The 18,737-nt window shown below is 37.3% G+C and overlaps 1 protein-coding gene across 1 annotated transcript in view; it reads right to left on the minus strand.

The window, feature by feature from the left end:
- The window catches only part of ccdc33 (coiled-coil domain containing 33), a 40,735-nt gene that overhangs the window by 21,159 nt on the left and 839 nt on the right, over positions 1–18,737 (minus strand). The window contains exons 2-4 of the mRNA XM_083545739.1: positions 11,392–11,437; positions 10,268–10,377; positions 8,056–8,157 (exon numbers count right to left, since the gene is read on the minus strand). Of these exons, the coding sequence (XP_083401865.1) occupies positions 8,056–8,115 (60 nt within the window). The 5' untranslated portion in view covers positions 8,116–8,157; positions 10,268–10,377; positions 11,392–11,437. The remainder of the gene's footprint in view (positions 1–8,055; positions 8,158–10,267; positions 10,378–11,391; positions 11,438–18,737) is intronic.

The following is an 18,737-nucleotide window of genomic DNA, read 5'->3' on the forward strand; positions in this document are numbered from 1 at the left end:
ACTGTGCAAGACTTGCATACATAGGTCATTTTGTAAATGATGACACTTTTGAAAATCAAGATATTAGGCAAATGAAATTCCTGCAGTATGCATATTTGTTACGAAATACCGAAATACTTGTTACTAGTTACTAATGTTGTTACTTAATAATACTTGTTACAAAATACTTTTACTAAGCTTTATGTGAAATGTAACCCTATGCAACATATTAAACGTTTGGTTAATTGCAAAATAGCACATGTAATTGCCATGAGTCTAGGAAAATACTTATAAACACATAGAGAGAAAGACATGGGTGAAAAACAGTTATTATCTGATTGGTGGAGGCTGCGCTTGTTTACAAACCTCTGAGCCAACGAGACGCGGCACAAAACTGACGGAGGATGACATGTCTGAAATGGTCTGCAGTGAGCCACCCTGTGCAACATGGCATATATATGACACCATTAATACTAAATCATCTATTTGTGTTCAAGACTGTGAGATCAAAAAGCAAGATCTTTTTAAAGGACAGCTTAAAAGTGGGAACCAAGAATTTGTGACATTGGTTGCAATAGATTTGATATTCACGTACCAACGTATTCATAGTAAAAAGCCTAACAATAAGCAAGAATTAATATTTTAAAATAAAAAAATCTCTTCTGTTCACCTGTAGAGGTAAGCACTGCAGTCTTAAGCCTGCATGGCCTCTCTCAGACATGAGTCTGCTGTAGAGATGCTGGTCTAGACTCAAGGCTGAAAATGCTACAAGGTTTCTCAGGTGCCAGCTCTTATTAATCATTGCTATAAAACAAATGTCTTCATATATTTAATAGTCTAATAGATAGAATTTCTCACTTCAAAATCTATTCCCAATTTGGCACAATGTATTATAATATAGGCAGTATGTAGTTTGTAGAAAACCTAGTCAAATCAAATCAAATTTGAATCCCTATCTCTATCCCCACATTTTAAAAGTGAGGTAGGTGCTGTATTGAAATGGACATCAGGCTCTAGCTCTCAAAATGTGTGGAATTATTTAATTGCAATTTTCTTTTAAATTGTGGGGGAATCCAAATCATATATTGTATCGTATAACAGTACAGATTTACTGTCCTGTGAAAGGAATTTAACAAACAGCCATTATTGTCAAAACAGCTGGCAACAAAAGTAAGTACACCCTAAGTGAACATGTCAAAACTGTATCCAAAGTGTCAATATTTTGTGTGAGCACCATTTTTATGTAGCACTGCCTTAATCCTTCTGGGCATGAAATTCACCAGAGCTGCACAAGTTGTTACTGGGATCCTCTTCTACTCCTCCATAATAGCATCATGGAGCCACTGGATGTTAGACACATGTCGCCTCTCCATCTTCTGCATAAAGATGCCTCACAGGTGCTTTAGGTCAGGAGACATACTTGTCCACTGTAATAAAAAATTTTAATCACACTCCCATAGTGTCACTAGATTAAGGTAAAAAAACTGTCGAAGCTTGCATTAACCTAGATCCTCTTTTTTCATGCTATGTGACTAACAAAAATGATTCACATCCACTTTTCTGCTAGGAGCATGCGACAACTGGGACATAATGTCGAAAGGACTAATAAAAAGGAAGTGAAAAAGGAGAAGTATGTCTTTCCTCACTCACATCTTGTGTATGTGTGTGACAGACATCTCTTTGCAGAGGATTTTCTGCTGAATAGTGTTTTTTGTTTGATTTCATTCGAGTCTGACTTGATGGAATTGGGATATTTTTACGACACCACTCCATCACCTTCACCTACAGCAAGGCAGTTGTCATCTTAGCGATGTGTTTGAGGTCGTTTTTTTATGTTGGAAAACAGCCGTTCGGCCCAGTTTCTGAAGGGAGGTCATCATGTTCTGCTTTAAATGTCACAGTACATGTTGGAAATCATGTTTCTCTCAATGAACTGCAGCTCCCCAGTACCAGCAGCACTCATGTAGCCCCAAACAATGATAATACCACCACCATGCTTGACTGTAGGCAAGACACAATTTTCTTGGTGCTCCTCACCAGCACGTCACCACACATACTGGACACCTGGCCAAACAAGTTAATCTTAGTCTCATCAGACCACAGGACATGGTTCCAGAAATGTATGCTCTTGTGCAAGTTGTCTTCAGCAAACAGGTTTTCTTGTGAGCCAGCTTCAGAAGAGGCTTCCTTCTGGTACGACAGCCATGCAAACCGACTTGTTACTCAGTATCAGGGCGTTACTCATCTTCTTATAGCCTAGGCCATCTTTGTGGAGAGCAACAATTCCTCACAAGTTCTTTGCCATGAGGTGACATGTTGAACATCCAGTGGTCAGTATGAGAAAATTTTACTCAAAGCACCACATTTTTACTGCTCTAAAACAAGATACACACATTTGTATGGTCCTATCAAGCAGACAAAAACATGAACATCAACATAGAACATGTGGCTTTGCATGGTTAAACATTGTACAACTGTTATCTTTTAGGGTGTACTCACTTTTGTTGGCAGCTATTTAGACATTAATGGCTGTATGTTGAGTCATTTTCAGAGGACAGTAAATCTGATCTGTACTGCTTTAGAAGCTGTACAATGACTACTCTAAAATATATCCAAGTTTCATTTCTATAGTATTTTCCTTTAAGTTTAAAACTAAAATGGTTGCTAAAATGTGTCTACTCACTTTTGTAAGATTATATAAAATCACACTAAATGCTTTCCTCTTATGAATTGCATTTATTTGTTTTCATTGTTTTGCCCTTGTCTTGAGTATGCATCTTAAGTATTTAATTGTAGATTAAAAGCTATCCTAACTGGCTCACTGCAACTGTTTTCAGTTGGGTATTACTTTCTATAAGGAATATTATAGAATAACAGAATACAATTTTTACCTGAAGCTGTAGGATAGTACTCAAGTACCAAAGCAGCTCCTGGAGTAAATGCAGTGGCAGTGGCAGTCCTGACCCAGAAACAGAAGGCAGTGGTTCCACACTGGATGTTCCTCAGGTGATTCAGGCTGTGAAATCTGAACACATCCCACAGGGAATATTTACTTATCAGAAGCAGTAACTAAAGGTAATTTAGGGAACATATCCTCAGTAACATATGAACATCGTGCTCCATAATATTAAAAACACTTTTTAATTCTGTAAATTAAAGATGAATCATATTACTCTAAATCTTGGTTATAGACATAGGAGATTGACATATTTTATTGTTTTATGTTTAATCGTAGAGTCCTGGACACTTATGGTTACTTACTGGCAGGTTGGTCCAGGAATAAGATACTGACTACTTTATACTGTGGTATTAATTAGGAACCATAGTAAGTCCTGATTGTGGCATAATTGCGTAGCAAATGAAAGGGAATATAGGCTATAATCTTTTTTTTTGTATATGCTTATCAGAGAAAAAGAACATATATATAAATGGACTGAAAATACAAATAATCATGATAATCATAACAGAAGTAATTAATCAGGAAGCAATGTATCTGCCTTTTAGCCAGAAATATGCAGTAAAATGCAGTAACTAAAAAGAAAAGAAAAAAAACTGCATTTAGAGTCGGAATTATAGTCTGTATCTCTGGCTGTGTGGGTAGTGTGGCTCTGGACATGGCATAGTACTTGTTGGGCCCTGGGGGGTAATGCTGTTGTTTTGAGATGAGCTGTGAGTGTGTATAGCGCCTGCCTGGTTTTGCATGGGTGAAGAGACCAGCAGGGCTGGCATGGATAGCAGATGGCCTATTCCCTGCGGGCATTGGGCTTTGGCCTGCTGCTTGGCACAGCTCCCTGAGGATGGCCTATGTATGTGGTAGAGGGAAATACTGGAGGAAATGGTACACAGCAAAGATCAGGTTAAGAGGTGGGGTTCTGCGTTCAAATTGTGTGGAAAGTGTGTTCATGGCACGCTGACTCTGATTATATAATTATATTATTTAACTACACAATGCTGTTACAGCATAACATTAATACACTATTACTAATGCACTCGTTACTTGCTGCGTGCAAGTATCCTGTGTAGTTCGGTAAATTCTAAATAGATATTCTGTGTTTTGCATGCCAATTGCGTGCAGCTAAAGTCAGCAAACATCAGGAGTGAAAGATAGGCTGCGGCAGATGAATGCCTCTCCCCTGAGAACTCCGCTGCCGAAATGTCACTAACACCAGCAACCTAGAGCTCACACAAAGGTCAATAGTGACAGTGACTCTTCAAACCAGCATCGATTCGCTCTTCTGCTTAATCACATGGGGCAATTACACAGCACACTGACATTCTAATCATGCAAATTAATGCAGATTTTAAGGATCTGGGGCTGAGAAATTAAAATGCAGCTAAAAATCACTGATGTAAGATAAGTGCTTCAAGTGAAATCAGCACAAATCTGAACAAGGCAAAACCTTCATAAGAGTATGAATATTAATCAGTCAAATATAAATGTAGTTTATAAAATATATATTTATGTAGCAGAGACTAACAATAATGTAGACTGCTAATGCTAATAGCAGACATCTCATGTAGTTTAAAAAGTATAAAAAACAGGATATTTCTGCAGCTCATACTATGAGACTACTATATGATTGACTATAGAATGTCTTACGCATGGAGACATGCCACAGTACTGACTGGGCACAGATGGTACAATACCAGCATGCCAGACCATTCCTGTTGCCTCCACACACACACACACACACACACACACACACACACACACACACACACACACACACACAAACACACACACACACACACTATAACATGCCTGAATACACATTCCAGGGCAGGTGGTGGTCCATGTTACTTATGCAATACATAGGGATGCTTACATAGGGATGCAAGCCACAGTAACAAGAGTGTGTTTTTCACTGTGATGTGTTGAACATGAAAGATCAAAGGAATGCACACACAAATAAAAGTCAGTGACTGGAAAAGCAGTTCAGCAGATAGATCAATATGGCTAAGTCTCTGTGGGATTCACATTAGCCTCAACTGAAAGAGCAGGAGATAACACGTCACATAGGAAGGCCAGTCAGTGTTCTCTGTGCTTGCGTGTGCATGAGTTTGAGTGCATGTTTGTGTAAGCAGGGTATTGGCAGAGAAGTATAGAAAATAATAATGCAACATAGGAGCGAGAGAGAGAGAGAGAGAGAGAGAGAGAGAGAGAGAGAGAGAGAGAGAGAGAGAGAGAGAGAGAGAGAGAGAGAGAGAGAGAGAAAAGCACAGTTACTAATAACACCTTATTGTATGTGACAGGGTACATGGTTTGATAATGTTCCATTAAGTTTTATTTGTTTTAAAGACTTCTAAAAAAAAAAAATAAGAATAAATGTTAAATAAAACTTTGTTCAGTTTTTTGTGTTTGCCTAACTGTGTGCATATTTCTAATACAGAAACAAAGCAATGTACAGTATACTTCAGTATAGAGTAAATTCACTTTATTAGCCTAACATCAAACCAGATAAATTATGCAATGTATTAGTTACAGTAAAAGTAAAGCAGAGTGAAGAAAACACCCTGGGAAACAGTTAAAGCATGAATGAGTCAGAAAAGAGTTTATGGGAAATATGTCTGACCTGAGGCTGGCCCTGGGCTGTGAGCTTCGGCAGAGTGAGGACAGGTTCGGGAGATTGTGGGAATGGAACAAGCATCACACAGATGCTTGCTGCCCTGGGCACATGCTGCAGCATAGTTTCTCTATAATCTCTCTCTTTCTCTCTCTCTCTCACACACACACACACACACACACACACACACACACACACACACACACACACAAAGGATGAGATGGACAGATAAGCTGCAAACAGGTGACAGGTAGAGAGAAAATGAGTGGATGGTAGAAAAGACGCAATCCTGTTTTATATTTGACTGTGACTGACAGAGACACCGTCACCATAAGAACAATTCTTTGTTCTAGAGATTGAACACACACACGCGCACGCACACACACACACACACACACACACACACACACACACACACACACACACACACACACACACACACACACACACCTATTACACAGCACACAGCCAGAAAATGAAAACGTGAAGGTGACAGCCAAGCAGTCATTCTGAGATTACAGTTACAACACTGGCACAGGAAACCCATTTGGGAATGAATCAGAAAAATAAATAAAACATGAATTCACGCTTCCAGTAGTGCAGCTTGGCAAGCCTCACTATTATTAGCAGCACAGTGTGTGTGTGTCAGGACCTGCTGAAAGGACGGTGAAAGACATCTGAAGGGTGCAGCTTATATGTGCTAGTGTAAAGCGTGCACACACACAGGCAGCATTCCCAGTACATGAAATACTGTAAATATCTAAAACGTTAAATACTTCCTTGTAGACTGTAGATGTGATTACCAAATGCTGAAACTCCTGACAACTCATTTTAACTCATTTTGTTTTCTACTGTAGGTTACTGTATATATTTGGGATTTGTGGAAAAGTGTAAGACAATAAAAACTAAATGGAATTATATTATAGATGCTTGAAGAGGAACAGCAGACCAGAATGAAGAATCAGAACAGCAAACACAATATAGAGTGAAAAGGGCATGTAAGTAATTAATATTAGCTTTTTAAGACAAAGTGACAAAGGAAGGCCAATAAAAAGCAGGATGCGTGTTGTGATTTAAAATAGGTTTTAGGCTGCTTCTAATATTCCATACTTCTAATTATTCCATCCTTGATTCACATGTATGCATACATTATGTGAACACACAATATGCAAAAATAAATGCGCATGCTCATTTTGTAAATTTATACACGCTAAAATACAGGAACAGCATTTGATCCATATACCTTTCACAATCACAAGATGGCTAATTAAACTTCATGTGTGTAAAAGTAGCTTTCATAAAAATTTCATTGATTTAATGGCAGTTACCGAGTATATTTTTATTAACCTGTAATAAATCTGAAATTATTATTTAAAAATAAATCTCAGTCTACATACAGGGGGAAGACAATGAACCCTAAAGATAGCGACATTGGCTTCAATTATTAATCGGGTCAATACCTCATGATCGTAAACAGATTTTAGAGCACTAGAGATGGAAATCTTCCAAAATCTCGGCATTTTAGTCCACTATAAGTGTCACATGTACAAACTTAAAGCATAAATAATGTCCAGTCCAAAGAGCTCTGAGAAAATGCTTTTCATATGACTCATAGACCCCTCCCATTAATGCCTGCAAGCTTTCAGGCAGCTCATTTCAGTGTCTGCAGCAATGGATCATTATACATTTTCTCTCTTAAGTGGAGTCATGGACCTTGAATGCATTAGCATGAAGTATGATAAGATGCTTTAATGCAGCAATGTGCTCTAAGCTCATTCAAAACAGCACATACTACAACATGCAGTAGTCAAAGCACTTAACAGAGAGGGTGTATACCTGTATGCATCATAATCAGCAACAATATCGGCAACAGTTAATCAAGGTCCCACTGGATCTTTCAATGGACTGTCAATGGATTGCAACAGTACCTGATAATGACAAAGCGAGGTAAAAAACATTGTATTTGTGAGTGACAAATAGAGTCATATTGACTGACAGGGAAATTAGAGTGAAAGAAAAAGGGAAATAAAGAGCTTGGAACAGAACAGGGAGACAGGGAGACAAAGGGGTAGCAAATGAAAGCAATAGAAAAGGGTACATTTTAGACTCATCTGAAATTCAATACTTCCTGGTATGCAGCAGATCAATGAATGAACTCAGTAAATGGGAAACTGCAGGATGGCATATATTAAATTAGCTTTTTTTTTTTTTTTAAATGCAATAAGAAAAGATCACCAGACAGAAAATGAGGTCAGGTATCCAATCAGTGAAAAAACTCCTGGCATACAATTAGATTAATCAGGTAATTTATTTATAATTTTTACAACCTTCACTGGCAAAGTGCAATCCATTTACGCTACATGCACATTGCCAAATGGCACCATTAGCTGGCACAATAGTTTTGTAGCTTAAGAATGCTAAAGCTCTTTATGTGAACATAAAAGTATTTCCAATCTAAGCTATTGTGTAAATGGAGACAGATATAATGTGACTGGAAGCAGGAAGTGCAAACCTCAAAGCCGGTGAAGAAGAAGCAAGGGAGTCTGGGGAGGAGACGGAGTTTCCGCACCATGGTAACATAGACGTGCACTCCTGAGGGTACTGCCCTGTGGGCCTGGATTGCACGCGCACACACACAGACACACACACGGACACAGACACACACACACACGGACACACACACACACACACACACGGACACAGACACACACACACACGGACACACACACACACACACACACACACACACACACACACACACACACACACACACACACAAACAGAACAAGATTAATGTTTAGTTATGTTCATTAAGAACCTGGGACCAGACGATTACATAGTTATTTTCAAATTCACGTGAATACTAGTTGCAGCCTTTGCATTCACAGGGAGGAAGTAAATAAATTAAGTCTCTAAACATTATCACTCCTTATGATAGAAATAGGTGGTGTTTAAATGTGGCCATCTGTCTATGTGATTGCTTTAAAGGCAGAGTGATAGAGCAAGGTTACACAAGGCTAGGTAGCATGTTTGATTACAGATCTGTGTTCTCCAGTGTGTGCTTCAATAACACAACACTGAACTAATCAATTTTTATGCTGGCCATAAAGAAGTGTCAGCCAGGGTTCTAGTGACCCTGTGCATAGCTTCATCACACAGGGCACACTGCTTTATAGGAGATTGATGAATAACTAGTAGCGCTCAGTCTGCAATCATTTCTTCAATGTCTCTTGTATAATTCTATCGACAAATGGAACTGCAATCATTGCAGTTCCATTTTTAATCCCCAATTTACCTCACTATTAAGGTACAAGAGGAAAATTTTTCTTTATAGTAGAGGAGAAATCTGAAATTGCCATAGCTAATTATGACTATTATAATTCTGTGCAGAGAGTGAAATTACAGTGCCGACAGCACTATGGCCACAGAGCGAATGATGAATAATTTATGTTGTGGAGTCTGCTAGCCCTGGTGCAGGGAAGCTGTGCAGACTGGAGCAGAGAAGCCCAATCATGTGTAAACTCAGATCTTCTCTGGTCTGTGGGCTTTGGTTTGTGACTGACAGCTAAAGGACAAAACAGGTTGGAACAAAAATAACTCTCTTTTTTCCTCTCTCTCTCTTATTTATATAGTAGAAACATATTTTGCTTTTAAAATGTACTCCAGCCAAAAGCAGCCATCTGCGATACCAGTAAGTCACAGTGAGTCTCAGTAAAGTCTTCACAATATACAGTATCCTCTGCCTGTTGACTGTCAATCTGTTGAGAATCAATACCGAGTCAGTTGTTGCCGGGAATGGTGTGGAGGAGGAAGTGTGTCACAAACAGCAAAAATTTTAAACTCAGTTAGAGCCTATGCACGAAGCTAAAGCCTTTTACAAGTTAGTAACTTATTCAATTGCCTTCTGAAAATGAATTACATAGGGCAAATAATCAGTTTGAATGCATATAGATGCAGTAGGCAATTGGTGATCAATGTATGCAGAGTGCCATTTGAGCTTTGTTTTATTCCTCCTACAGTATATTTATTAAAAAAACATATTTGTATTCTTACAGCTCACCGCTGTTCAAGATGTCATTAAACTCCTGCCCCTGTAGTACCCAACCTCAGAGAGTTCTAGAGAGCATGGTTTATTCATTTTCTTCAATAAACCACACACAAGTCCAGTTTGATGGATTGCCCCTGAGGCAGCTCCTCTTGCTCAATCTCCCTGACAAAGCCCCTCAGTGCCAATGATGAACGTACAGACTCCAGCAGCCTGTAGGTCCCCCTTAAACTAATAATATATTAGACCTGTCCAACCATAGTCACTTAAGATCTAAAACTGATGTCAGGAATAGGGAGGTTAAACTGTATATGCTGCTCTATTATTCTGACTGTAAGCAGGATTTGATAAAGCTTATGGAGCTTTACAAGAGTGGGTGATTTTTACTGACTGAAACTAATCATGTAAAATTATACACCCAATCAGGGACGTCATTTATTTTTAGTAATCACATTATTTTGATTAAGGTTATGATGGAGCCAAAGTCTATTTCACAAAAACTGGGAATGAGGCATAAATATACCCTAACTGGGATGTCATTCCATAGTTCATGCCCCACTGAATTTTAAGTTTTGAGCCAGGTGATGTAATATAAGATACAACATAGATGTGCGAGAGGTCAATGTAAGCTTTTCCTAGTTATAATTATTATACATGCTGGAGGGGTGTAGAAACTTACCTGTACCAGCTCCAGGTAGTAATGTTTAAAAGGTTCAAGAGAAGATAAAGGTATCCGGAAATGGGCCAGAAGCTCTTTTAATAGACCATCTGCTATATTTATTAGAACATCTGCAAGCCAGCAAGACATATTAAAAAGATTGACTCATGACAGGATACAGAAGTTAACAACATGGGAAGGTTAACCTACTTAATCCTAACAAATCACCTTAAATTTCTTTTAGGTTTGTAGGAATTAAAAAAAAATGTTTACAAATTCTATGACAAATATTTCATTTGGATGGATAAAATAGTCATACAGGGAGAGTCAGTTAAAGCAATCTTTTCCCTTGAATAGAAAATGCGGAAGAGAAAGTAGAAATACATACATCTACAATATTTGCCTTTTGAATAATCTGGATCATTTTAATACAACTGTACTATCACATTCTTTTTGATCTTAACAGAGGATTATTATTCACACTCACTATTAACTATTCATAAAAACTATTCCTAATGATCAGTACAATCACTGCACTCATTTTATGAACACAAATAATTAAAATGTTGGAAAAATGCATTGAGCTGCTACCTCATAGCTCCAGGTTACATAGTATAATCCTGAGTATGGGTTACTCATGTTACTCACATGTTTTTTTTGTGTGTGTGTGTGTGTGTGTGTGTGTGTGTGTGTGTGTGTGTGTGTGTGTGTGTGTGTGTGTGTGTGTGTGTTGTGTGTGTGTTGTGTATATTTAATGTATTTGCTGTACTACAGTTTGTTTCCACAACAAAAAAAATCTTGAGTTATTTTACGTTTTCAAAAAGTCAGTCTTTGACTTGGTCAGATGATGCACAGTGATCTAAACTGGAACTTGCAAGCTTGTAAGAAGAATAATTTGAAAGAAAATATGTACATTGCTCAAGGCCAGACTGCCTGGACTATAAGAAAAAGCATGCCCTGGCACAAGAAGGCCTTTGCGACTCCAGTAAACAAAGCCTTATTTTCCAGACAAGTCAACAGCCAAATGCCTCCATCACCAGACAAACATATATATAAATATAAAGGTGTTTCCAGGCTGCACAGCAACACATCTGACATCTTTATATCAGCTTGTCAAGAACACAAGCCCAGCCCCTTTACTTTACCTTCATCCAATGAGTTTGCATCCCAGTCTGGAGGAAACGTATAAAGCTGAAAAAGGAGCATGAGCATACACTTAAAAGTTTGCACCAATCTGAAATGCTTTAGCACCATTGTCTCCTGACTTAATCAGCATTCCTGACACATCAAGAGCAAATCCAGAGCAATCATTCCCTCCGCTCTTGTCGGGAGAGCCATTAAGCCCAGTGGGTAATTATTCTGTCACTTAACAGGCAGAAACCATGAGGCTGGAATAATAATGCCTACGCACTGTAATTATCATCAACACAGGAGCCCATTCACAGTGTGGACTCACAGATCAAGACAAACCAATTTTACACAAATAGATTTTCCTGTCACACACTTTCTTTCTCTATCGCACTTCCTCTGTCATTCTTTCTATGCTCACAGTGGAGAGAACAATTATTGCTCAATTAACATTCAGTATGAGGCTGTCATGTGCAACTATAACAAGGAATTTTTTTAATTATTATTTTCCCCTCTTTTTTGTCTATTGTGGAAAAATGTAAACATATTGTGAGTAATACTATTCTTTGTCCACTGAAGAGCATTTTAGTTTAAAAAGGATCCACCTTCAATCTTCTGAAATCATCTCTAAATATTATAAACTTTAAAATGTTAATATGTTTTGTTTGTGGGATTTTTTTAATATAATTATTTTGTTGGCATTTTTGTGTCCATTCTTTTTGTACAAATTGATGAACAAAAGAATACAAGCATGCCTTTCAAGCAGAACCCAAGATATAATGCAAAGCATTTTTCTTTAAAAAACATTTTGATCATTTCATTCCAAATGTGCAGTACTGGAGCACAGCCAAAACAAGGAAAAATAAGAATAAGGGTCAAGCCAGTTTTACAGACTGCAAAAATGTCAAATCCACCAGGATGTCTGGCTATGGCCTGTATAATTTACTGACTGCCCCCCGCCCACAGTACATTTCTGATGATTTCACTTGTCTGCGTTAGCTGCGAAAACAGCTTACCCTCCCTGTGGCCTTCAACATCCACAAGCTCAAATGATGCCAGCAGGGTTTGCTAGTGGATTGAGGAGCACAGTGTGTTATTCCATTCTCTTCAGCCTCCCTTAAAGTGTTCAAATAAATACACTCAAACAGCATCCAATTTGTATTACTAAGTATTGCTTGTAGGAAAATAGTATTCAAATCTCTTATAACGCTACACAGACAATAGACAATATTGTTTTTATTTTACAGCATTCACTGGAAAATAGCTATTTATCAACAAATGTTAAGTTAATGTTAACTCTAATATATTCCCCCTACTAATTAAACATTCAAATAAGGCAATAAATTATTTAAAATTCAAAACCTGAACAGCATTGACTCCAACCACTGGATTTTGAATACTTACACATGTTAAAAATCGAATAAAAACATTCTGTTTAAAAAAGGTTTTATGGAAGTGCATAACATGCATTGTATATGTAATGTATAAATTGTAGACCTACACAATATATATAGAACAACATATATTAACATTTCTCAAAGAGTGGCAATTTTGAGAAATGCAAAAAAAAAACCCACACTGCCAGGAACAGGATGATCAGCATGAATAAATTTAGTATAGAGTTTCAAACAGCCAGTATTTAATATACAGTAATCCCCAGTTTATTGTGGTAGTTAGGTTACAAAACTGCCAGCGATAAACTGTAAAAAAAAAAAAAAAAAAAAAAAAAAAAAAAAAAGATAAATGGACACCACCACAAAATGCTTGGTTTTTTTTAATATAACCTTGGTAAAGCTGGGGATTTGTGTACAACTAATTTTGATGAGTTATAAAACTTATAGATTGACAATTGGAAGCAAATATACAATTCTGCTATTTGTAAGATATATATATATATATATATATATATATATATATATATATATATATATATATATATATATATATATATATATATATATATACAGTGAGAAAAATAAGTATTTGAACACCCTGCTATTTTGCAAGTTCTCCCACTTAGAAATCATGGAGGGGTCTGAAATTGTCATCGTAGGTGCATGTCCACTGTGAGAGACATAATCTATTCTGACCCTCAAAGACCTGTTATTCTGCCTTTAAAATGTCCACCTCCACTACATTTATTATCCTAAATTAGATGCACCTGTTTGAGGTCTTTAGCTGCATAAAGACACCTGTCCACCCCATACAATCAGTAAGAATCCAACTACTAACATGGCCAAGACCAAAGAGCTGTCCAAAGACACTAGAGACAAAATTGTACACCTCCACAAGGCTGGAAAGGGCTACAGGGAAATTGCCAAGCAATTTGGTGAAAAAAGGTCCACTGTTGGAGCAATCATTAGAAAATGGAAAAAGCTAAACAGCTAAAAAGATTGACAGTCATCAATCTCCCTCGGACTGGGGCTCCATGCAAAATCTCACCTCGTGGGGTCTCAATGATCCTAAGGAAGGTGAGAAATCAGCCCAGAACTACACGGGAGGAGCTGGTCAATGACCTGAAAAAAGAGCTGGGACCACCGTTTCCAAGGTTACTGTTGGTAATACACTAAGACGTCATGGTTTGAAATCATGTAAGGCACGGAAGGTTCCCCTGCTTATACCAGCACATGTCCAGGCACGTCTTAAGTTTGCCAATAACCATTTGGATGATCCAGAGGAGTCATGGGAGAAAGTCATGTGGTCAGGTGAGACCAAAATAGAACTTTTGGGTCATAATTCCACTAAACGTGTTTGGAGGAAGAAGAATGATGAGTACCATCCCAAGAACACCATCCCTACTGTGAAGCATGGGGGTGGTAGCATCATGCTTTGGGGGTGTTTTTCTGCACTTGGGACAGGGCGACTACACTGTATTAAGGAGAGGATGACCGGGGCCATGTATTGCGAGGTTTTGGGGAACAACCTTCTTCCCTCAGTTAGAGCATTAAAGATGGGTTGAGGCTGGGTCTTCCTACATGACAATGACCCGAAGCACACAGCCAAGATAACCAAGGAGTGGCTCTGTAAGAAGCATATCAAGGTTCTGGCGTGGCCTAGCCAGTCTCCAGACCTAAACCCAATAGAGAATCTTTGGAGGAAACTCAAACTCCGTGTTCCTCAGCGACAGGCCAGAAACCTGACTGATCTAGAGAAGATCTGTGTGGAGGAGTGGGCCAAAATCCCTCCTGCAGTGTGTGCAAACCTGGTGAAAAACTACAGGAAACGTTTGACCTCTGTAATTGCAAAGAAACAATATTAACATTGACTTTCTCAGGTGTTCAAATACTTATTTGTAGCTGTATCATACAAATAAATAGTTAAAAAATCATATATTGTGATTTCTGGATTTTTTTTTTTTTTTAGATTATGTCTCTCACAGTGGACATGCACCTACGATGACAATTTCAGACCCCTCCATGATTTCTAAGTGGGAGAACTTGCAAAATAGCAGGGTGTTTAAATACTTATTTTCCTCACTGTGTATATATATATATATATATATATATATATATATATATATATATATATATATATATATATATATATATATATATATATATATATATATATTACACATATATTGCTGATAATCTGGTAGCCAAATGAATAAGCAGCATTAACAATCCAACAACTTCCCCATTCTCCAATCATCTGTACCCAAGTCCCGCACCGTGTATGAGCTGAGTGCAAAATAGAGGATTACAGGCGATGTGAGAGACAGCACAAGAATATAATAAGCAGGATCTTTATTAGACAAATACTGTCAGACATGTGTGAACGACAACAGGAAAGATGGTAATGGTTCATTAGTAAAACCTTCTTTCAAGTAATGCATGCAGAAATACAAAAAAAAATCTCCCAGGAGACGTTATCTACTAAGCATCTAAATGGGGCTTTTTGCTATCATTAAAATGGTGCAATCAAAAACAAACAAAAAAAAATTGACTGGAATCAGAAGTCATAGCCATCCTAATTCTGACCCAGAATTTAACTTTTTATGCTCCAGTTTGTTCCACAACAAGAAAAGAGTTTGCCCTTATGCAAGATCCATGAATCATATCAATTTAGAAGATGTGGCATAAATATTTGATTTAAGTCATAAGACATAACTAAATCTAAATACTCATGTAAACCTCAGTGTGATAAAAAAACATTATTTTCAACATAGTGAAACATTATTAAAAATTAAGATATTCAGAATTTTAAACATAACTGTAAACTATTATTTAATGCAAGAAAAATAACCAAATAAGAATCTTTCACTGTTCCATCTTATTTCTGGACTAATTCCAAGAGATATTGGCTGTAATAATAAGGCCAGAACAGTCAGATCACATTAGCCTCTGTACAAAGGCCGTACGCAGAGGATGCAACAATTTAATAAAATCTTTCATTAGTCATTCAGACAGTTGGAAAGGATCCACAAACTAAGAAAGGCAGTAATCCAAGGTTTTATCTCTTGATTGTAGCTGCATCTCTATGATGCTTGACAAAACATTGAAAAACTCCTGAGCCACTTCTCGTAGTCAGTCTTAAAAAGTATTCATGTAATTAACAAATAAATATATTTTTCAAATATTACACATGAATGCCACAAATCCTTCGATCTAAACAAAAGAAAAGCTTTACATTCGATCTAGAATAAGGTAATAATCAAATATTTATCCTTAACAGATACAATTTCCACATTGGTCATCTCAAACTATAAGAAAATCATTACTGAATATTAACACTCAATAGTGTTTTTGTGAAACATTTACCATTGAATTTATGGACTTATACCATAAGGGCTGCAACTAAAAAGAAACTTGACAACGGAAGGATTGTTCAAATACTATGTATAATATATGTAAAATAAAATAGAAATATAAAAAAGGTGTTGTATGCAGTACCATAAACGTAGTATCATAAATACTAAGCTAAATACAACCATTCAGAACAAAGAGGGTCTTTGTTTATCTTCAGTAAATAATCACAATGTTTTCTTTCTTTTTCTACAGCAACCCACCCCCTCCCTCTGAAAGCCCAGGTTGGTTTGAAGGTTTCGATTTGCCCCTTGCCTCTTCTGTCTGCCTCAAAGCCAGCTGCAGATGAAAAATTTATGAAAATGTGGCTTGGAAAAAAAACACTCTTTCATTCCATTTGAAGCTCTGTCTCTGAAGCCAAACTCTCTGATGGTGGCCATCTTAGCACTTTGACACACTGCGTGTCAGACCAATGCTGATTAATGCACATCTGAACTGGCTAGCTGGAGCAATCAAGGATGGATTGAGGTCACTATTGGTTTACTATTGAATTTCAGCAGAACCACCAGTTTAAATCGTGATAATTAGTGAAGGGAGAACGCCAGAGATGCACAACTCCAGTTCTTGAAAGCAATATTTTAGAACTGATTAGTGATTACCAGGTTCAAAGCCTCCTTGTTCAACTGACCAGTTAATTATTGGGTTCAACGTATGTGTATGAGCAAGAAATCATCAATCTGTGCTGGACATTGATCCTTCAGCATGGGAGCCGTGAGTCCTGATTGTAGACGCTTCTCTTCTGCCATGGGAAGAGCCCAAAATCCATTTAAATTTGGTGTACATTATGGCCTGATATTTGTTTGTGGATTGCATTTCCCTGCAAGGTCATACTGAACGATTACAATGTATTATTCATAAGGGTCTCATTATATGGCTATCAGATCAAAAGGTATTGAAACATTAGCAGAGTACCCTACTCTCTCAGTGTGGAAAGCCTGCAGCAACACCACAAGAGGATTATTTTGAGGGCAGTTTTTAGTGTGTGTTTGTGTGTGTGTGTGTGTGTGTGTGTGTGTGTGTGTGTGTGTGTGTGTGTGTGTGTGTGTGTGTGTGTGTGTGTGTGTGTGTGTGAAGGAAGGTGTGGGTTGTTCAGGTCTACTTTCCATTTAACCATTTCTTTATGTAATGGAATGTGATTTAAGATGGATTTTAGATTTGAAACAGCTTTTAATTGTAATCTTAAAAAAAAAAGTACTTTAGTTTAATAGCACTATAGTTGATATTCAAGGGCAGCAACAGTCATGATTAAGAAGTGGCTGATGAATAGATGAACATATGATTGCATTATTGTCTTTTCTGTTATCTTCATGCCATTTGTACGACACAAATATATGACTTCTTGATTTTAACATAAAATGTTTTTTAAACCAAAAGACAAAAAATTGAAATAACTATTTCATATTCAGAAATAATAATATGTATTCATTAAAATACACATCCAAAAAATTACCAAATATGGAGATGTTTATTAGGGCTTATAGAGCAAGATTTATCAAATTAAAACTTTGGAGCCCAGATAATTTAAAGCTTGAAGTCATGTAGTGAAATCACAAATTAGTTAGCTAAACCTTAGTTATTATACTATGATACAGAATGATAGTAGAATTAAAGTCTACTTAAAATACAGTATTAAAATAATTTGATTATAATGAATTCAAATCCCAGCACCATGAAGAGCCACTGCTGGACCCTTGAGCAATGCCCATGCCATTAAAGTAATATAACATGATGTGTAAAAACTTAGCAGTGTTTCTTTTGTTTGTTTGGGTTTTTTTTTTTTGTGGTGGAGCGGGTAGTACAATGGTTGTAGTCAATTAGATAAATTTATGTTTTAAAATTAACTGAACAACATTAAAAGTGTATAACAAGGAACTTGCAAGCTGCTAATCTATTATGCATTCTAGCATGCTAAATATTAGCAAACATAAAATAGGTATATACACACATGGACAACTGCGCGCACGCGCGCACGCGCGCACACACACACACACACAAGCTCACACACACACACAAAAACACACACACACACACACACACACACACACACACACACACACACACAGATACGTGCTGTATATACCAAGACATACACACAAGCACACCAGGAGGCTGATGTATTCTTTTAAAATTGCTTTCCAGAAATCATACGCTTAGCTGGCTTTGTAGAAACTGCCAAATGTAGCGTGAACCTTTTCTCACACAAGACACTAAAAGCACCATTACAAAGATTGCTCCAGGTGTGCACTGGGGCTGAGTTCAAGGGTGTATGAAGATGTGACAGAAGAAAGGAGAATCATACACTATGTAGCCTTGACAGTAACATTGTTGTTTGCTAAAAACCTGACACTTTTTTTAAATCCATACAGCAAGGCAGATTTAACTGGAACAAATGTCCATTCTGTAAAGATAAGCATGTGTTAATGAGCGGGGTGTGTACAAGCTTATTTATATCCAGCTTATTAATAATTCCATACATGCAGCTCTACTGAAGCTTAAGCAGATGGCATCTCCAGCAGAGTGAAACTCATTAGCAAAAACACAGGAAATGGCAAGGCAGT

This window comes from Silurus aristotelis (genome assembly GCF_946808225.1).
Source record: "Silurus aristotelis genome assembly, chromosome: 7".
Lineage (NCBI taxonomy): Eukaryota > Metazoa > Chordata > Actinopteri > Siluriformes > Siluridae > Silurus > Silurus aristotelis.